Source organism: Elephantulus edwardii, unplaced genomic scaffold (genome assembly GCF_000299155.1).
Source record: "Elephantulus edwardii isolate Elephantulus edwardi_28Jun2011 unplaced genomic scaffold, EleEdw1.0 scaffold00005, whole genome shotgun sequence".
NCBI classification, from domain to species: Eukaryota; Metazoa; Chordata; class Mammalia; order Macroscelidea; family Macroscelididae; genus Elephantulus; species Elephantulus edwardii.
Genome location: NW_006399755.1, coordinates 29,510,645 through 29,529,044, shown reverse-complemented (window position 1 = coordinate 29,529,044; position 18,400 = coordinate 29,510,645). Strand labels below are relative to the sequence as shown.

Here is an 18,400-nt window from a genome sequence, read left to right as displayed (position 1 = left end):
GTGGATTCAAACCACCAGAGAGTCGCCACTAGACAGTGTCAAAAGAACAGATTAGAAGTGATATATGACTGAGTATTATGGTTAGCACAGGAATCCAGAATTAAGGTTGCATAGAGAAGTGTACTTGGGGTTGGGGGTGGGGGGAAGGGACGTGGGAATTGTGTACTGATGAAGGAATTTTTTTTCTTTTTTCTCTCTTCAGAGGGGGAAGTGAGCTGGTGGGGAGGGGTGGGAAGGGAGAAAATTGCAGCAATGAATGAATGGAAATCCAAAACCTCTGTAAAAAAAAAAAAAAAAGGACATTGCCTATTGATTTTCATCAGAAAGATAGTGGCACAAAATTTACTGATATTGTTGCCTGCCAATGAGTTGAAACTAACCCAGAGCTGACCCACTAGAGGATTTCCAGAGGAAGTTAATCACTTGGGAGGAGACTGCAGTACCTGGTGGCCTTGAGTCGTGTTCCTTCTGGATTGCAGCACAGCTTCTTGCCACTAGGCCACCAAAGGTTTCTTATTTATCAATACCCAGCCCTAATTTCCAAAACTAATTTTGACTACAGAACTCTTGTCATCAAATATCATTTATTATTTGTGAAGTATGATAAAATTTAAAAAACCCTATTCCTGTAATCCTAGTACTGAGGAAAAGTAAAGAATTCCACCAAAAAAGTCTATATAAAAAAAGGGAGGTTTTTGTTTCTATTTTTTAAAATTAATTTTCAGGTCATCACTTTTAATGTATTTTAATTCAATTCTAAATCCTAGTCATTTTTTTTATATTGTTTTGGATATAAAATTTGTATACATTGTGCTTCATTCATGTACACTTTGTTTCATTCCTTCATTCACACTGTGTTTTATAGAGCATTCATACATACTGTACTGTCTACGCCTACCATTATACTATCTTTTCAGATCTTCATTAACCTTCTCTAATTCCTTCACACAACCTCCACGCTGCAAGAAAGTTATCCTAGTGCTAATCGGTATTTTTAAATATTATAATAAAAACATAAGCTTGGAAGCAGGAGTAGCATCCACATCCGTAAACAGCTTGACTCCAGAAACCCTATGAACCTGGAGAAAGGATGAAAGTAGGGTTCCTATGAGTCGCCTATGACTTGACAGCAGTTAACAACAACAATTCCTTCACACACCTCCACACTGCAGGAAAGTTACCCTAGTGTTAATCACTATTTTTAAATATTACAATAAAAAATAACTTACTTTCTGATCACTATTGCCCAGTCTTCAGTGTAACTTCTTATGCAATCTCTAACATGTGGATCCATTTCACTATTTTAAAAAAGAGAGTAATACACTTGTCATTTACAAAGAACAGCACTGGCGTAGTTTTGATTGTTGAAGTTCTTATTATAGTAGGAAACACCACCACCACAAAAAACAGAAATTCAACAAAATAACAGAAAGTATCCTTTTTATACTAAAATAAAAATACATAAATAATTTCCCTTTACCTTTCTTCTGGTACAGCTGAAACAAGGGTTCTGCAATCCCTTGGACTATAAACAACCTCAACATCATCTGGAGGAAATTCAACCAAATCTCTTAAAGGCCCAGAATCCACAGCTAAAGGATGAGTAATGAGGTAATCTTCCAAGTCCACTGGCTCTACTGCTTCTGTAAGGGGCACCTTCAAACAGGAGATGAAAAAGGGGAATGAGAGATGGACAGAAAGAAAGAAAGGGATATAAGAATATCTAAACTTTGAGCAGTGAAAAGGTACCATTTTTCAAAAGACTGTATGTTTTCTTTAACCTAAATTTTATCTTTAAAATTTCAACAGATTGCCAATCACATGCAATAAAGAAACTTTAAGGCATTAGTCTTCTCATCACTTATGTTTTTGGTTCTATTATCTTTAACATTTAGACCTTGTTCATGCTTCTAAAATAAAAATAATCATTTACCAGTTTTTATAATACATTAAAGTTTGAAAAAAGTCTTACTGGAAGATTTTCCTTTTTAAGTGTTTTTGGTATGTTCCCTGCTAAATTTCTAAACCACGTTGTTATTTTATTTACAGTTATTTTGATTATTCTGTGAAACACAAGAATAGGCTGAAAAACTCTCTCCAAAAGATAACCACATCCTAATTAATGGGTCCTGTGAAAGCTATACTATATATCATGGTTGAAAAGGGGAGATTCTTACATATATCACTAAAGATCCCCAAAATGAATTATTTTGTTATGCCTGAAATAAAATCATATGCATCTTTTAAAAAAGGCAGAAGGAGATTTGTACTATGCCTAAAAGGAAAAGGCCATTGAAAATAGACTTAAAACACTGGCTTATGAAATAGGAGTAATGTAGCCAAGGCTGGCAGACAGCAGCAAGATATAAACTCCCCTTTAAAAACTCCAAAAAGAGTATAATCAATCCCACTACACCTTGATTTCGAGCACTGCAAATAAAGTAAAAAATTCTGACCTCCAGAGCTGTGAAAGAATAAATCTCTCTTGCTTTAAGTCACTCTTAGTTGGTGATAACATGCAATGGTAGCCACAAGTTACTATTACAGAATTGTGGAATTAAGAGTTTATTCAAAATGGCTTCCCTAGCCATTGCCAGACTTTGACATGTGGACAGACAAGAATATGTGAATAGGGCACGTCTGGGTTTCACCTTCTGCCCCCAAAATTCAGGGTCAGCTTTGCACATGGCAGGATCTAAGACTGCCTTCTAATCTTCCTAATCAGGTAACGCCCATTCTCCCCTAATTCCACCGGCATCATTAATAATCAGGCATCCAAAGCAAGACATTCAGTCCAAGGCCTGCATACCAGTTTTAAAAGAGACATAACCCTCACCATGGGCATTATTGTATTGTGACAGTAGTGTGGTGCAAAAGGAAGAGCAGAGACACTAAGTCACAAAACGAAATTTATGGAGCAGAAGCTCAGGAGCACGAACGTTTCTCCAATATTGCCTCAGACAAAAATCTTGCCCTGAACCTGGTACATGGGATTTGGACTTAGTTCCTCCTAAACATGAGACAGGCATCAGAATGAGACCAGCAGCATTGTCAGGCACAAGACATCGCAGAAGTGACTTGTGACCTAAGCCATCATATCAAGGAGTGGCTGGGGGGAAGGAGGTGCTGGATGGGGTAGGCAGGAGTGCAAAAGATGCTGATATATCAGGGAAAGGAAAGGGACAAGACACACACGTCAGGGTGAGGGGACACCGAATATAATGGTTATTTCTGTAAGGGGAAAAGTCTTCTTTCATCAACTCTTTTCAGTAAAATGCTTGTCTAACTGGTATTGTTCTAAAATTAAGCATAAAAATTAAGATAGACTAGGAAGGATTAGCCATCCACTTCAAAAATATTACAGGCATTAGAAAACCCTCTGTTCCATAGAACACTCTCAGAATAGGCTAAAAGATATGGCAACTGAGGCTGAGCCCTCAAATTTGGAAACACAAAGGAGGAGGAACAGTTGTAAGCAGAAACTAATGACTGGAGCATGGAACGTAAGAAGGAAGCATGAATGTAGAAAAACTGGATATCATTAAGAAATAAATGAAACATCTAAATACTGAAACATATTCGGTACTGATGAGTTGGCATGGGACATTTTGAATCAGAGGATCATATGATCCACTATGCCAGGGATGAAAAGGTGAGAAAAAACAGGATCACTTTCATAGTTTAAAAGTCATTTCTAGACCCATCTTGAAATACAGTATTGTAAGAGACAGGATAATATCCATATGCATACAAGGAAGATCTATTACCACCACTATCATTCAAATTTATGCACCAAAAACCAGAGCCAAAGAGGAGGAAATAGAAGATTTCAACCAACTTTTTTTAAATAATTTTAATGAGCATTTACAGAGATTTTGGATTTCCATTCATTCATTGCTGCACTTCTCTCCCCGCCCATCTGTCCCCACCCACCAACTTTTGCAGTCAGAAGTTGATCAAGCATGCAACCAAGATGCAATAATAATGGGTGACTGGAATGCAAAAGTTGGGAACCAGGAAGAAGAATCAGTAATTGGAAAACATGAACTTGGTGACAGAAATAAGGCTGGGGATAGAATTATGTACAATCAATTATTTATTCATTGCAAATACCTTTTATGAATTTCACCTGATGGTATGCACATGTGTGTAAGGAATGGCTGGAGTTCATCATCAGCAGTAAAAACAAGGCCAGGTGCTGATTGTGGAACAAACAGACCATCAACTGCTCATTAAGTTCAAATTAAAGCTAAAAAAGGTGAAGTCATATCCACAGGAATAAAAATTTCATCTTAAGTCTATTCCCCCTGAATTTAAAAAGCAAATCACAAACAGGTTTGAGGCATTGAACACCAATGAATGAAGACCAGATGAGCAATAGGAAGATATCAAGAATACCATCCACAAAGAATGCAAAAAGTCATTACAAATACGAAGGAAGAAAAAGAAACCAAAATAGATGTCAGAAGAGACTGAATATTGCTGTAGAGCACCAGAAGCCAAAGTTTAAAAAAAATAAAGGAGCTGAATAGAAGATTTCAAAAGGAAGCTCAGGAAGACAAAGCAAAGTATTATAATGAAATGTGCAAGGAGCTGGAATCAGAAAATTTAAAGGGCCAAACTCGCTTGGCATTACTTAAGCTGAAGAAACTAAAGAATAAATTGATCCCATGAGTTGCAATACTTGAGGATGCCATGGGAAGAATATTGAATGATTGTAAGAAGATAAAACGAGTATACAGAGTCACTGTACCTAAAGGAATTGGCTGACACAGCAGAATTTCAAGAAATTTTCATGATTAAAAGTCAATGGTGATGAAGGAGGAAGTGCAGGCTGCTCTTGAAGGACTTAGAGGTGGGGGAAGCCCCAAGAATTGATGGAATACCAACTGACATATTTCAACAGACGCTTCCCTGGACATGCTCACCAGCTTGTACCAAGAAATCTGGAGAACAACTGCCTGGCCAACTGACTGGAAGAGATCCATATTTATTCCCATTCCAAAAAAAGGTGGCCCAACAGAGTGTGGAAATTATCATACAATATCACTAATATCACATGCAAACAAAATTCTGCTGAAGATTATAAAAAGCAGGAATAATAAATTGACAGAGAACTACCAGAAATACAAACTGGGTTTAGAAGAGGTCATGGCAGTAGACATTATTGCCAACATCAGATGGATCTTGGCACAAAGCAAAGAATATCAGAAGAATATCTATCTGTGTTTCACTGACTATACAAAGGCTTTTAACTGTGTGGATCAAAACCAATTGTGAATAACCTTGTGGAGAATGGGAATCCCATAACACTAGACTGTTCTCATATGAAACCTATACATGGACCAGGAAGCAGTCCTCAGAACAAAGCAAGAAAACACTATGATTCAAAATCAGGCAAGGAGTGTGTCAGGGATGCATCCTGTCTCCACAACTTTTCAATCTATACGTAGAACAGATCATTCAGGAGGCTGGGGTTTCTGAAGAAGAATGTGGCATCAGGATTGGAGGAAGGTCATCAACCTGCATTAGGCAGATGACACACCCTTGCTTGCTGAAACTGAAAAAGATCTGAAGTGCTTGCTGCAGAAGGTCAAGGACCGTAGACTTCAATATGGATTGAAGCTCAACACCAGGAAGACAAAGATTCTCACCAATGGGCCAACTAGCAGCATCATGTTAGATGGAGAAGAGATTAAGGTTGTTAATTTAGCTCGCTCATCTCCACAAACAACACTCTTTGACACCAGCAGTCAGGAAATCAAAAGACAAATGGCACTGGGGAAATATGCTGTCTGGGATCTCTGCAGAGTACTGGAAAGCAACAACGTCAATCTAGAGATTAAGGTACACCTGATCCAGACCATGGTTTTTGCAATTACTTTCAAAGAATCAGAGAGCTGGACAACTGGGGATGACAAAAGAAGATCTATGCCTTTGAGTTATGGTGCTAGAGAAGTCTTGAAAAATACCATGGGCCACCAACAAAACAAATAGGTCTGTCTTGAAGGGAGCGTAAGCAAGCTTCTCCTTGGAATCTAGAATTTTGAAGCTTCATCTCACACACTTTGGGCACATAGCCTAGATGCACCAGTCCTTGAGAAGGACATCATACTTGGAAGACTGGAGGGACAGTACACATGAGGACGAATCTGGATGAGATGTACTGATATTGTAACTAGGGCAATGGTGGTTGCTGTGCTGGACTCAGTGAGACTGACTCAGGACAGGGCAGGTTTCAGAGCTGCTGTACAGAGGATAGCTAGCTATGAGTCACAGGTGACTTGATAGCACATTAACAACAACAGCCAATCCACAAGGGGACTGGCTAGTCTGACCAATCCACAAGATGGCCTGCCATTAAACTGAGTGGATCCAGTAACAGAAGGATGATTTTCCCTATTAGGAAAAGAGCAAGCAAGAGCAAATAGTATGCTCTTCATAGCCAGAGATATCTGCACCAGACAGACTAGGAGGACCTGCGGAAGCAGCAGCTTTAACAGCCACAGCAGAGAACAAGTGATCTTACATGGGACAGAGAGTCAGAGACCTGACATGAGATGGGACTTAGCAACTAGCTGCATCATTGGAACTGGAAGTAACAGCCTTTGCCCAAGTTTCTTGAATAATTGGGAGAGGCGGACCACAATTTGCAGGACTGAGAACTTTGAAAACATTGGCATAAAGCTGCAAGACTCAAGGCTGAGGCATCTGTGAGCACATTTTGGAAGCTGTATTCTGCTACTAACATGAACTATACCCTTTTGGCTTCTCGAGTGTGATTCTATGTGGTCTTTGAGTTACTGCATTGGATTCCAGACCCAGGAAAGCAGTCAAACTGGTGCTGGAATGAGTAGAAAGAGGTGTGGATCATGGGAAACATGACCGAATTCCTGGGACTCGGTTTTGTGTTGATGATGCTGTTGACTGGGACAGTTCCTTTGTGAAACTGGTGGCCCTTGCCCTTTTAACAAGACTCCATTGAAGGTATCTGTAATGATAGAATATTCATCACAATCTCAGTCAATCTATTTAATAAGATCCAGTATTTCTTGTCTAATTCAAGAAAGAACAAATAGTTGGGGAAAAGACGGAGGAACTATAACAAATGTATGGTCATACATCAATGAAATAAGAACTTATTCATCAAGATCTGCAAATAGGTTTAAATACATTAAGCTCTACCTTTGTATGCTGTTGTTATTTTTAGGTGCCATCCAGTAAAGCATGACTCATAGCAACCCCATGAACAACACACTAGCACCCTGTCCTATCTATCCTGTGCCATCTTTATCGTCTCTGACAAACTTAAGCTCATTACTATAGTCATTGCACCAATCCACCTCATTAGAGGTCATCCTCTCCTTCACAGACCCTCCGCCTTTTTAAGCATGATGTCCCCTTGCAAGGAATCGCCTCTCCAAAAAACACAAATCTTTGCCACCTTTGCCTCCAAAGAGCATTCTGGTTGCACTTTTTGCAAGACAAATCTGGGTTTTTTTGTAGTTCATGAGATATTCACAGACTCTTCTGAAACACCACAATTAAAAGGCATAAATCCTTCTATCATCCTTATTCACTGTCCTACTCTCAGATGCAAAGCAAGTAATTAAAATGACCATGGCCTAAATCAGGGACACATCGGTCTTCAGACTGACACACCACTGCCAATATTTTGGAGAGAAGCCTGCTTTTGTATAGAAAAGGGGCCTTGATACATGCACATTTAGAGTGAAAGACTAATAAATGGTCAGAGAACAACATTTCCAACATATTCAATAAAATAATGGATTCCTAAAGATAATTTTTTAACAATAGTTTTTACAAAGGTATTTGCCATGAATCAGTCACTGGTCATAAAAAAATTCTATCATCCTATCCCTAGCCTTGTTTTACCAACCACCAATCTATCTTCTTTGTTTCCAAATTCTGCATTCCAATCATTCCTTTTTTTTTTCATTCCTTCTTATTAATGAACTCTGCAAGTTTGATTAATATCAAACTATAGAAGTCAGTAGAAATTCCTAATTTATTCATCTTTGGCTTTACCAGTTTGGATATAAATCTGAATGACAGTCATACTAACAGAGCTTCCTTTTATGGACATGATCCTATTATTGACACCATTGTTGAAGCTAAAAAAAAAAAACCCAAAACTAATCCTAAAACTAGCTGACCTGAGTAAAACAGAAATTAACTATATCACATTTGAATTCTGAAACCCTCTACAGATTTGATGCACTAAAACCCAGTTACTATACACTAGATGAGGTTTTGTGATGATGTAAGGCCATGTTACATAAAGAAAACAAAATATCACAATTAAAATGACATTTTATTTTTTAAAAAGAAACCAAAAATTATTAAAAATATATTAAAGAAATTACCAAAATGTATGTCAGAACAGACTGGAAAACATCCTCTAGAATTCAGAGAAGCTAAAGTAAATGGAGGAAATAATGAAAAAAGAGAATTGGACAGACTTTAAAGACAGCTCAAGACAAAGTAAACTATTATAATGAAATATGCAAAGCCTTGGGGTGAAAAATCAAAAAGAAAGGACAGTTTGGCATTGTTCAAGAAGAAATAAGTGAAGAAAAATGTCAAGCCTCGAGCTGCAGTAGTGAAAAATTCCATGGGTAAAATATTGAAGGGTAGAGAAAGAACCAAAAGAACAATCACTGCACCAAACTAAGCACAACAAAAGACCCTAAACATTGTAACAAACAGAGGAAGACTCTGAAATCTGAAAGATGTAGGTTTGAAAAAGGGACACAAGTTAGATAACTCAGGACCCAAGAATGATAAAGAAAGAAGTGAGTTCCTCAGATTTTCATTTTATCTAATATATTCCTGACTTGAAGCTAGAGAAGTCCACAACCCTAAATGCCCAAAGGCAAAATTAAGAAACAAACAAAAAAATCCAGCCCCACAAAAGCCTATTCTCCCTAACTAAAGAAACAGGGGCAGCTTAGTGAGACAGAATTCTCTTAAGTAACTGGGTAGAGGGAACATCCAAATCTGTGACCAGCAGACAAAATGTTAATGTCATGTGGACTTCCAAAGCTGTGGCTAGTGTTTGATTTTTTGGTAAATGGTTCCATTTAACTTGCAGGTCCAAGTGATGAAGGACAGAGAAAGAAGTGCTACAAATACTGGTGGTGGTATCTGAATTCTTGAGCTAACAGCTAATGCCCTGTCAGAGCACTGAAACTTGTGTGATCTCACCTACCTCCAGATAGTGTCAAAGGAACAGAGCTGCATGGGCAGCTGATTCCAAAGAAATGAAAACATGAAGACCTGTTATATCTTCATAGTTAAGGACAGAATACAGGATTCTACCATTCCCACATAATTTGATGTCAGTGGAATTCACTAGCATGCATAACAAGGATATTTTGAAGGAAATTCAAAACTCAACAAGTAAAAAAAAAAAAAAAGAGTCAAATTAGATGGCAGGCAAGACATTAACAAATATAACACACATTTCACTGAAGAGGATACAGAAGGCAAGCAGTATATGAAAAGATGTTTAGCAATATTTACCACTGTTGTTGTTGTTGTTGTTATGTGCCGTCAACTCGCTTGCGACTCACAGTGACCCTATGTACAACAGCCCTAAACCCTGCTCTATCCTGTGCCAATCACACTGCCTCTGACACACCCATCCCAAATCACTGAATCAATCCACCTCATCAAGGGTCTTCCCCTCTTAAGTCGTCCCTCCAGCCTCCCAAGCATGATATCCCTGTCCAAGGACCTTTCCCTCCTTACAACATGTCCAAAGTATGTCAGAGGAAGCCCCAGAATCCTTGCCTCCAAGGAGTTGCTTGGTTTAATCCTCTCCAGGATGAATCTGTTTGTTTTCTTGGAAATCCATGGTACCCTCAATACTCTTCTCCAGCACCACAGCTCAAAGGCGTCAATTCCCCTTCTCTCCTCCCTAGTCATTGTCCAACTCTTTGATGCATAACATGTGATAGCAAAGACCATGGCCTGTATCAGATGCACCTTAGTCTCCAAACTGATACTATTGCTCTTCAGTACCCTGAAAAGGTCCCTAACAGCAGACTTTCCCATGGCAATATGTTTTTTTTTATTTCCTGGCTGCTCGTGCCAAAAGTGTTGACCGTGGAGCCAAGCAGACTAAAGCTGTGAGCAATCTCAATCTCTTCACTATTCATCTTGATGCTGCCAATTGGTCCAGTGGTGAGAATCTTTGTCTTCTTGACATTGAGCCTCAATCCATATTGAAGGCTGCAGTCCTTAACCCTCTGCAGCAAGCATTTCAGGTCCTCCTCAGTTTTAGCAAGCAGGGTGTGTCATCTGCGTAACACAGATCGTTAATAGATCTTCCACCAATCCTGACGCCACACTTCTCCTCATACAGCCCAGCCTCTGGGATAATCTGTTCTGCATACAGGTTGAAAAGGTATGGAGATAGGACACATCCCTGGCGTACACCTTTCCCAATTTTTAACCATGCAGTGTTTCCCTGCTCTGTTCTGATGACTGCCTCTTGGTCCAAGTAAAAATCACTGTCTCCAAGTAAAAATCACTGTCACCAAGTTGGTTCTGATTCACATGCTATCATAGCTAAGTTGTTATAATAAAAATTATTATAAATTTAGGAAGAAAACAGAAATATCCTTGGTAACCACTAAGAAAATAAAAAACTATGCCAAAACCCATTGCCATGAAGTCAATTTTTTTTTTTTATTTCAATGAACATTTACAAAGATTTTGGATTTCCATTCATGAAGTCAATTCTGACTAACAGCAATCTTGTATCAGCTAACTCTTTATGGACAAGCAGACTGCAAAAGATACCAAGGGGGAAGAAAAATACAACACTGAAAAAGAATTCCTATTAAAGGAACAAAAGATTTAAGATATATATAAAATAAATAGCACAATTATTACTATAAATGTAAGTTTATTAACCTTATCAATTAAAAGTTATTATTAGCAAAGTAGATTGTTGTTATTGTTGTTGTTTGCTTTCGAGTAGAGCAAGACTCATAGTGACCCAATAAACAAAAGGCCGGAAGACTGTCTACAACTATCAACATTTATCAAAGTTCACAGAGTTTAACAACCATGGTCCAACTATATATTCTGCTTAAATCATATCTACTTGAGACTAGAAGGCAAAAATAGGTTAACTGTGGAAGGATAGGGAAAAGGTATTATTGGCAGATTTGGGTTACAAATGAGATCCCTGCCTAACTGTGTCATTAAGTCTAGGTGTAATTTGTAGGTGCATACATTTCTTATTCAATTTCTCCTTAGTGCAAAAAAAGGTGCAAGCAAAGTCTTTTTAATCATTTCAAAGCTACATATGCAGCAAGTGAAGGTGATTAAGATGAATTTGCTGTGAGTTGAGACTGGTACAGTAATTTAAAAGTTAAGGCAAATAATCATAACATTAAAGGGCAAGTACAGCATTTATAACCTCAGGACTGACTGCTTTGCATACAAATAGTGAACAGAAGAGTTGTTTTGTTACTGGTTGCAGCCAAGTTAGAATGCTCTAGCTAACCCTCTGGAACTTTTCAGAGGCAGTAAACTGCATGGAAGGAGAATGCCCATCCTTCTCCCATGGAGCAGCTGGTGGATTCAAATTGTGCTGCTTTGGGATTCCAGTGTACTAATCAATAAGAAGGTTTCCAAGGCTGTAAAGGCTATCTCTTTTGTGTGATTTCACATTATCTCCTTAACTGTCTTTTAGGAAGCTCTGGTGGCTAAGTAGTAAGAAATAATCCCAAGGAGTAAGAAGCAATCTCAAAACGGTACAATTCTATTCCACCAGCTGCTCCATGGGAAAAGGGTTTCCAAGGATGGAAATCTTTATGAGCACAGATTACCCCATCCTCCTCCTAGAGGGAAGCTGGTAGATGACAGTGGTCAGAATAATCTTAAATCAATTATCTCACTTTATAGCTTAAGAAACTAGAAAAACATGAGTACACTAAACACAGAGTCAACATAATATCTTTTGAGATTTTATTTTAAAAAAACAATATTATTTTTGTTAGTACAAATGGAGGAAGACAAGCCTAATGAGAACAAATGCAAATGACTCTACAGGCCAGGAGCTCTATAGCCTAGTAGAGAGGGAGTTGTACTGTCAAAAACGCAGGTGGTCTGTACCCACCAGTTGTCTATGACAGAAAGATGAGCCATATACTCCCATGCAATTTACAGCCTCTGAAAACCACTGGAAGGTCAGCTATGATGGAACTGAGGGAGAGAAGACCTGTAAAAATAAGGACTTCCCATTAAACATCACAATCTAAAATAATACTATGAAAAAAAAATTTCTGTTCTTTCAAGTAATCATTCACTTGTGTTTACTTCTGTTACAACAGTACTAATAATACATTCTATTTTATACATGTTACTTACTGTGGTGTGATGGGATATATTGCCACCAATGTTGAGGTTTTTGAGCAGTTGGGGAGAACCACTATACTGTCCAGAGATCTGCTTCCTAACTTCAGCTGCCACAGTTCTATAATAAAGACAAAAAATGCAATATTAAAACAAACAAAATAAGAAAAAGCACACTCTGGTTTAAAATGGGAGAAACTAAGCATATTAAAGTCTCCTTTAAAGAATAACAGTATCACAGCATTATCAATTAAAGATATAAACTTATAAAATGTTTTATTATATACCTTCTAAGTTTATTATTACAGTAGGACATCTTTATAATCTTTATAATCTTGATATATTGTATATGAATGACAGCCAAGATCACAAGATATGGGCAGATAAAAAGGACTACTTCCATAACCACGCACAGATCTGGCAGATATCTACACTCATATTAGTATATATAGACATCTATGTAAGCTTCACAACCAACTATCCAGAGGGAATGATTGTTGGTTGTCACAGAAATCAGTGTCAAGCAACTGTATGGGTACAAAGCAGAATATTTCATTAGTCCTAAATCCAGTAACTGAGTAGCTTTTTCATTGAATTAGCAACATTTTTACCCTAGAATAGATATTACTCAAGAACACAAAATAAATACACTTTCAGAAGCTATGTTGCAATCTCACAGGCAAGTAGTTCTAATCCACATGGGAGAAGGATGGCGATCTCCTCTCTTGCAATTTACTGCCTCTGAAAATCCACCAGAGGATTGGCTATGATTCGAGTCAGACTCCATGGCAAACACCAGTTTCAGTAAATCTTCTGCTATGATCTTTCTGATGAAAATCAACAGGCAATGTTTTTCTTTTCTATAACCTGCTTTTAGCTTTTTCATTATTTTCCAAAACATAAACTTTAATTTCTTCCTGTTGTTCCATTTCCCATTGTTCTATAAAGTGATACTGAACTAACTGTGTATTTTTTGAGCCAACTGGACAATTGGTTTGCACTCTTGTGTGTTTTGTAAAAGAGCTACGGTGGCATAATGTGTAATGTGTTGGGGAGCTAACCAAAAGGTCAGTAGTTTGAACCCACCAGCTGTTCTGTGGGATAAAGAAGGAAAGTCTCTTCCCTTAAAGATTTATAGCCATGGCAACCTGATAGAGGGTCACAATGAATAGAAATTATCTCAACAGCAGGAGATTGTTGGTCTTGAATCTAACAGTTTAATATAAAGCCCTTTTATCATGATCCCCATTAGAATTTCCAGTTGAGTATCAAGATAGCCTCATTATCCAGATATACGATATAATCATTTTTCTTCTCTCCTGCTTAATTTTCTCTTTCATAATTAATCATTCTACACACATTTACTAAGCAGAATTATGTGCAAAGTCCTCTAGTAGAAAATTCTGAAACAAACAAACAAAAACACCCACCACCTGTCTGTCATTCATAACTTTAAGGATCAAGTCACCAAATTAGCTGGAATGTGTTTACAGGTAAGGTGTTACCTTTCTGCTATTAAATGAAAGGCTGCTGGTTCAATCCCACTCAAAAATACCTCAGAAGTAAGCCTTGGTGATCTACTTTTGTGAGGTCACTAAAACACTAACACACAATTCCACTTTGCAGCCCATGAGGTTTGCCAGAAGTCACAATCAAATCAACAGCAATTGGTATGTTTTTGGGTTCTGTGGTACTTAAGATCTATGGAGGGGAGTTCTAGTGGTCTAGTGGCAAGAAGTTACACTGCAATTTCAAAGGTATGCAGTTCGGATCCACTCGCTGCTCAGCTAGAGAAGGAAGGGCAATCCCCTCCTGGCCAGTTGGATCGGATTTGACAGCACACAAGTAAAATTTAAAAATAATAACTTTTTTTTAAAAAAGGAGATATCATTTCACATAAATCTGCAGTCACATTATCAGGAGGGATTAATCCCTGGAGAAAGGCAACATGCTTCATAAAGTAAAAAGTCCATGAAAAAGACAAAGACATAATAGATGGACCAACAAAGAGGTTTAACAATGTGCTCGAGCACAGGGGCTATTAAGAAAATGGAGCAAGACTGGGCAGCATTTCACTCAGTTCACAAGGTTTCTGCGAGTCAGAACTAACTTAATGGCATCTAACAACAAGATTATGTATGTATTTTAAAAGACACTGGAGAAAACACGAGAAGAATAAAAGAACTTGGAAAAAATTAAAGCTGAAAGCTAGACAGAATAAAATCTTTGAGGAAAAGGGCAAAGGGTAAATATTATAACTTTGGTTTAGCACCTGTTTGGCTTTCTGCAAAGAGCCCTGATGATGCAGTGATTTAAGTGTTCAGCTACTAACCAAAAGGTCTGAAGTTTGAATGTGCAGCACTTCACAGGAGAAAGATGTGGCATTAAGTTTCTATAAAAACTATAACTTTTGAAAATTGTACTGGGTAATCATACTCTGTCCCAGTGTCACTTACAAGTTGAAATGAGCCAGACAACCATGGGTTGGGTTGGATCTGGTTTTCTTTAGTTCTTTTACTGATGTTTATAACTCAAAAACATTCAACTTACTTTCATCAAATCAATTCTAATTCAGAGAGACCCTCCACTGGGTTTCTGAGGCTACAAATCCCAACAGGAAGAGTTGGCTTATCTTTCTCTGGTAGAGGCACTGGTGAATACAAATTGCTAGACACATGCCCTTTGCTTAGCATGGTAGATTACTCCACTGTTGTTGTGTACCATCAAGTCAGAACCAACCTATAACGACCATCCAAGAGATTTTCAGAGGCAGTAAATTACAGGAGATTGTCTATCCTTACGCCTAGGAGCAGCTGGTGGATCCAAACCACATGCCTTTGGGATTGCAGTGCAGCAACTCTGATAAGGGTCCTTAGTGAAATCTACAAATATTTGTTGTTGTTGTTGGTTACTATCAAGTTGGTACCAACCCAAAGATGATCTTCCAGTGGATTTTCAGAGGCAGCAAATTGCATAGAAGGAGACTCCTCATCTTTCTCCCATGGAGTAGATTCATGTAGTGTGCCTTTGGTTTGGCAGCATAGCTCCTTAGCAGTAAGTCATCAGAGCTCACTAGCGAGTATAATTAACAATAATTTTTTATCATGTGTGAAAATAATATTGCAGTAATAACAAAAAAGTCATTTTCAAATTATACTACTCCCCTTAAAGTATCCAGTTATTATTATTATTAGTAGTAGTAGTAGTAGTGGTGGTGGTGGTGGTGGTGGTGGTGGTGGTGGTATTATTAATCTTTTCGTAGGAATAAGGTGCCCTGGTGAGGATAAGAAAATACTGGGAAAATCTGAAGTTAGGGACCTCTCCAAATTATTGAGGAGTAATGATGTCAGTTTGAGGACTACTAATTATGTGTCTGTTTCAGGCCATAATTTTGCTGTACATCTGAGAGCTGGACAAATAAAGATGACAGAAAAAGAATTGATGCCTTTGAGTTGTGGTGTTGGAGAAGAGCACTAAACATCCCATGGATGGCCAAAAGAACAGATAGGTCTTGAGAGGTTACAGCTGAGTGCTCTCTGGAAGCAAGAATGATGTTGCCAGGAGGGCCATTCCTTGGAGAAAGACATGATGCTGAGAAGGGTAGAGAGGTGAGGAGGGAATGGAAGACACTCAACAAGGAGGTCTGATGTGGTATCTGCTACAATGGTTTCATGTGTGTCAGGAAGTGGAAGGATGGCACAGAATACAACAGGGTTCAGACCTTTCATTCATAGGGTCTCAATGAGTCGTACTTGACTCAATGACACCTAACTAACAACAGAGGTGCTGTACTTAAAGAGCTCAGCTGCTAACCAAAAGATGTTGACAGCTTTAACCCACCAATGAAGAATTATGTGTCAGTTCACTTCCATAAAGATTTATAGCACTGGAAGCCCTGTATTAAGTTAAACACTGCAGCCTTCAATATGGACTGCATCTCAATGTCAAGAAAACAAAAATCTTCAACACTGGATCAACAGACAACATCATTATAGATGGAGAAAAGACTGAAACTGTCAAGAATTTCATCATATTTGGATCCACAATCAATACACTTGGTATCAGCAGTCAGGAGATACAATACACTGGGAAAGTCTGCAGTCAGGGAGGGACCTCTCCATACTGAGGAACAATGATGTCAGTTTGAAGTAAGGACAAACATGTGCAATGGTCTTTTCAGTCACTTGCTAGGCATCTGAGAGCTGGGCAATGAATAAGGAAGATAGATAATGTCTTTCAACTGTGGTGTTGGAAAAGAGTACTGATTATCCTATGGACTGTCAAACTACCAACAGGTATGTCTTGGAGAAAGTAGGGCCAGAGAGCTCCTTAGAGGCAAAGATGATAAAGCTTTGTCTTACATACTTTAGGTATGCTGCTAGGAGAGGTTATTCTTTAAAGGAGGACATCATGCTTGGCAAAGGAGACAAAGACCTTCAGCCAGGTGGACTGTCACAGAACAGGCAGGAATTGTCTTAAGTGTCAGAGATGATGAGGATGGGACAGGTTAAGAGTTCAGATCTTTTGCTCATAGGGTTGCTATGAGTCATACTCCATTCATGGTATCTAACAACAACAATGGGTCCCACTCTGTCCTATTGTTGTTGTTGTTGTTATGTACCATCAAGTCACATGTGGCTCATAGCAACCCTATGCAAAATAGCTCTGAGCCTTGTCCTATCCTGAGCCAATCTCACTGTCTCTGAAAGACCTGTTTCTATTACCCCAGTCACAATCCAATCCTCCAGCGTCTTCCTCTCAGGCTCTGTCCCTCCACTCTTCCAAGCATAATATCCTTCTCCAAGTGGTCTCTTCTGGCAATATGCACAAAGTATGTGAGAGGGAGCTACAAAATCCTTGCCTCCAGACAGCAAGTTGGTTTCACCCTCTCCAAGACACACCTATTTGTTCTCTTGACAGTCCATGGTGTTATGTTCAAATCTCTTCTCCAGCACCACCATCCAAAGGCATCATTTCTTCTTCTACCATCCTTATTCATTGTCCAACTCTCTGCTGTCTTATTATATGGCTATATGCCCCAATGACTCCACAGTAGGGGGCTTAGGTTTGGGTTTGTTTTAATAGGAAAATCCCTGAATGAGGCAAACAAACAAGTGCTCAAGTAGTAAGTGAACCCCTGACAGTTCAACACTATCCATAGGAACTACTTTAGAAAAGCTTGGCAATCTACCTCAAAACATCATAGCTATTGAAAACCCTACGAAGTGTTAATTCTTCAATGAAACACATGGAAACACCATAAAACAATCAACCTGCCAACAACTGGATTGTTAGAGGCTGCTTGTTTGAGTTCGGGTTTTGGTTTGTTGGGTTTTGTGTGTTTATGGGTTTTTTCCCTTTTTAGTATTATCTTGTTGATAGAGTAGAGACTTTAATAGGATCTAAGAGCAAATTAGAAATGGAGCACCGATGAGGCAACTGCTATTATTTACCCAGAGACAAAACCGACCCATAATTGAGCATCCAATAGATTTTCAGAAGTAGTAAACTTTGTAGGAGGAGACTGCCTATCATTCTGCTATGGAGGAGCTGGGAGATTCAAATTGTATGGCTTTGGGTTGGCAGTGTAACTTCTTACCATTAACCATCAGAGCTTGCTTCAAGAAATGTATCACACATCCTCCATATTGCCCTTCTTCACAGTTGTTCTTCTATGTGCCATCAAGTCAAATATAACTCATAGGGACACTATGAACAACAGATCTAACCCTGCCCTATCCCCTATCCTGTGCCAACCTCATCATCTCTGATATACTTGAGCCCATTGTTACAGTCATTGTGTCAATCAATCTTCTCATATCCACCTTTCCAAGTATCAAGTCCTTTTCCAAGGACAGGCTCCTTCTAACACCATGCCCAAAGTATGTTAGACTAAGTCTCACCATCCTTGCCTCTAAGGAAAGCACTTTTTTGCACTTCCTCCAACACAGAAGGCTTGATTGTTCTTTTGGCTGTCCATGAGATATTCCACACTCTTCACCAACAT

The 18,400-nt window shown here is 38.6% G+C and overlaps 1 protein-coding gene across 1 annotated transcript in view; it reads right to left on the bottom strand.

Moving 5' to 3' along the window:
* Nucleotides 1-18,400, bottom strand: part of DOCK7 (dedicator of cytokinesis 7) — a 246,399-nt gene that overhangs the window by 203,238 nt on the left and 24,761 nt on the right. The window contains exons 2-4 of the mRNA XM_006879772.1: nt 12,409-12,514; nt 1,481-1,656; nt 1,230-1,298 (exon numbers count right to left, since the gene is read on the bottom strand). Of these exons, the coding sequence (XP_006879834.1) occupies nt 1,230-1,298; nt 1,481-1,656; nt 12,409-12,514 (351 nt within the window). The remainder of the gene's footprint in view (nt 1-1,229; nt 1,299-1,480; nt 1,657-12,408; nt 12,515-18,400) is intronic.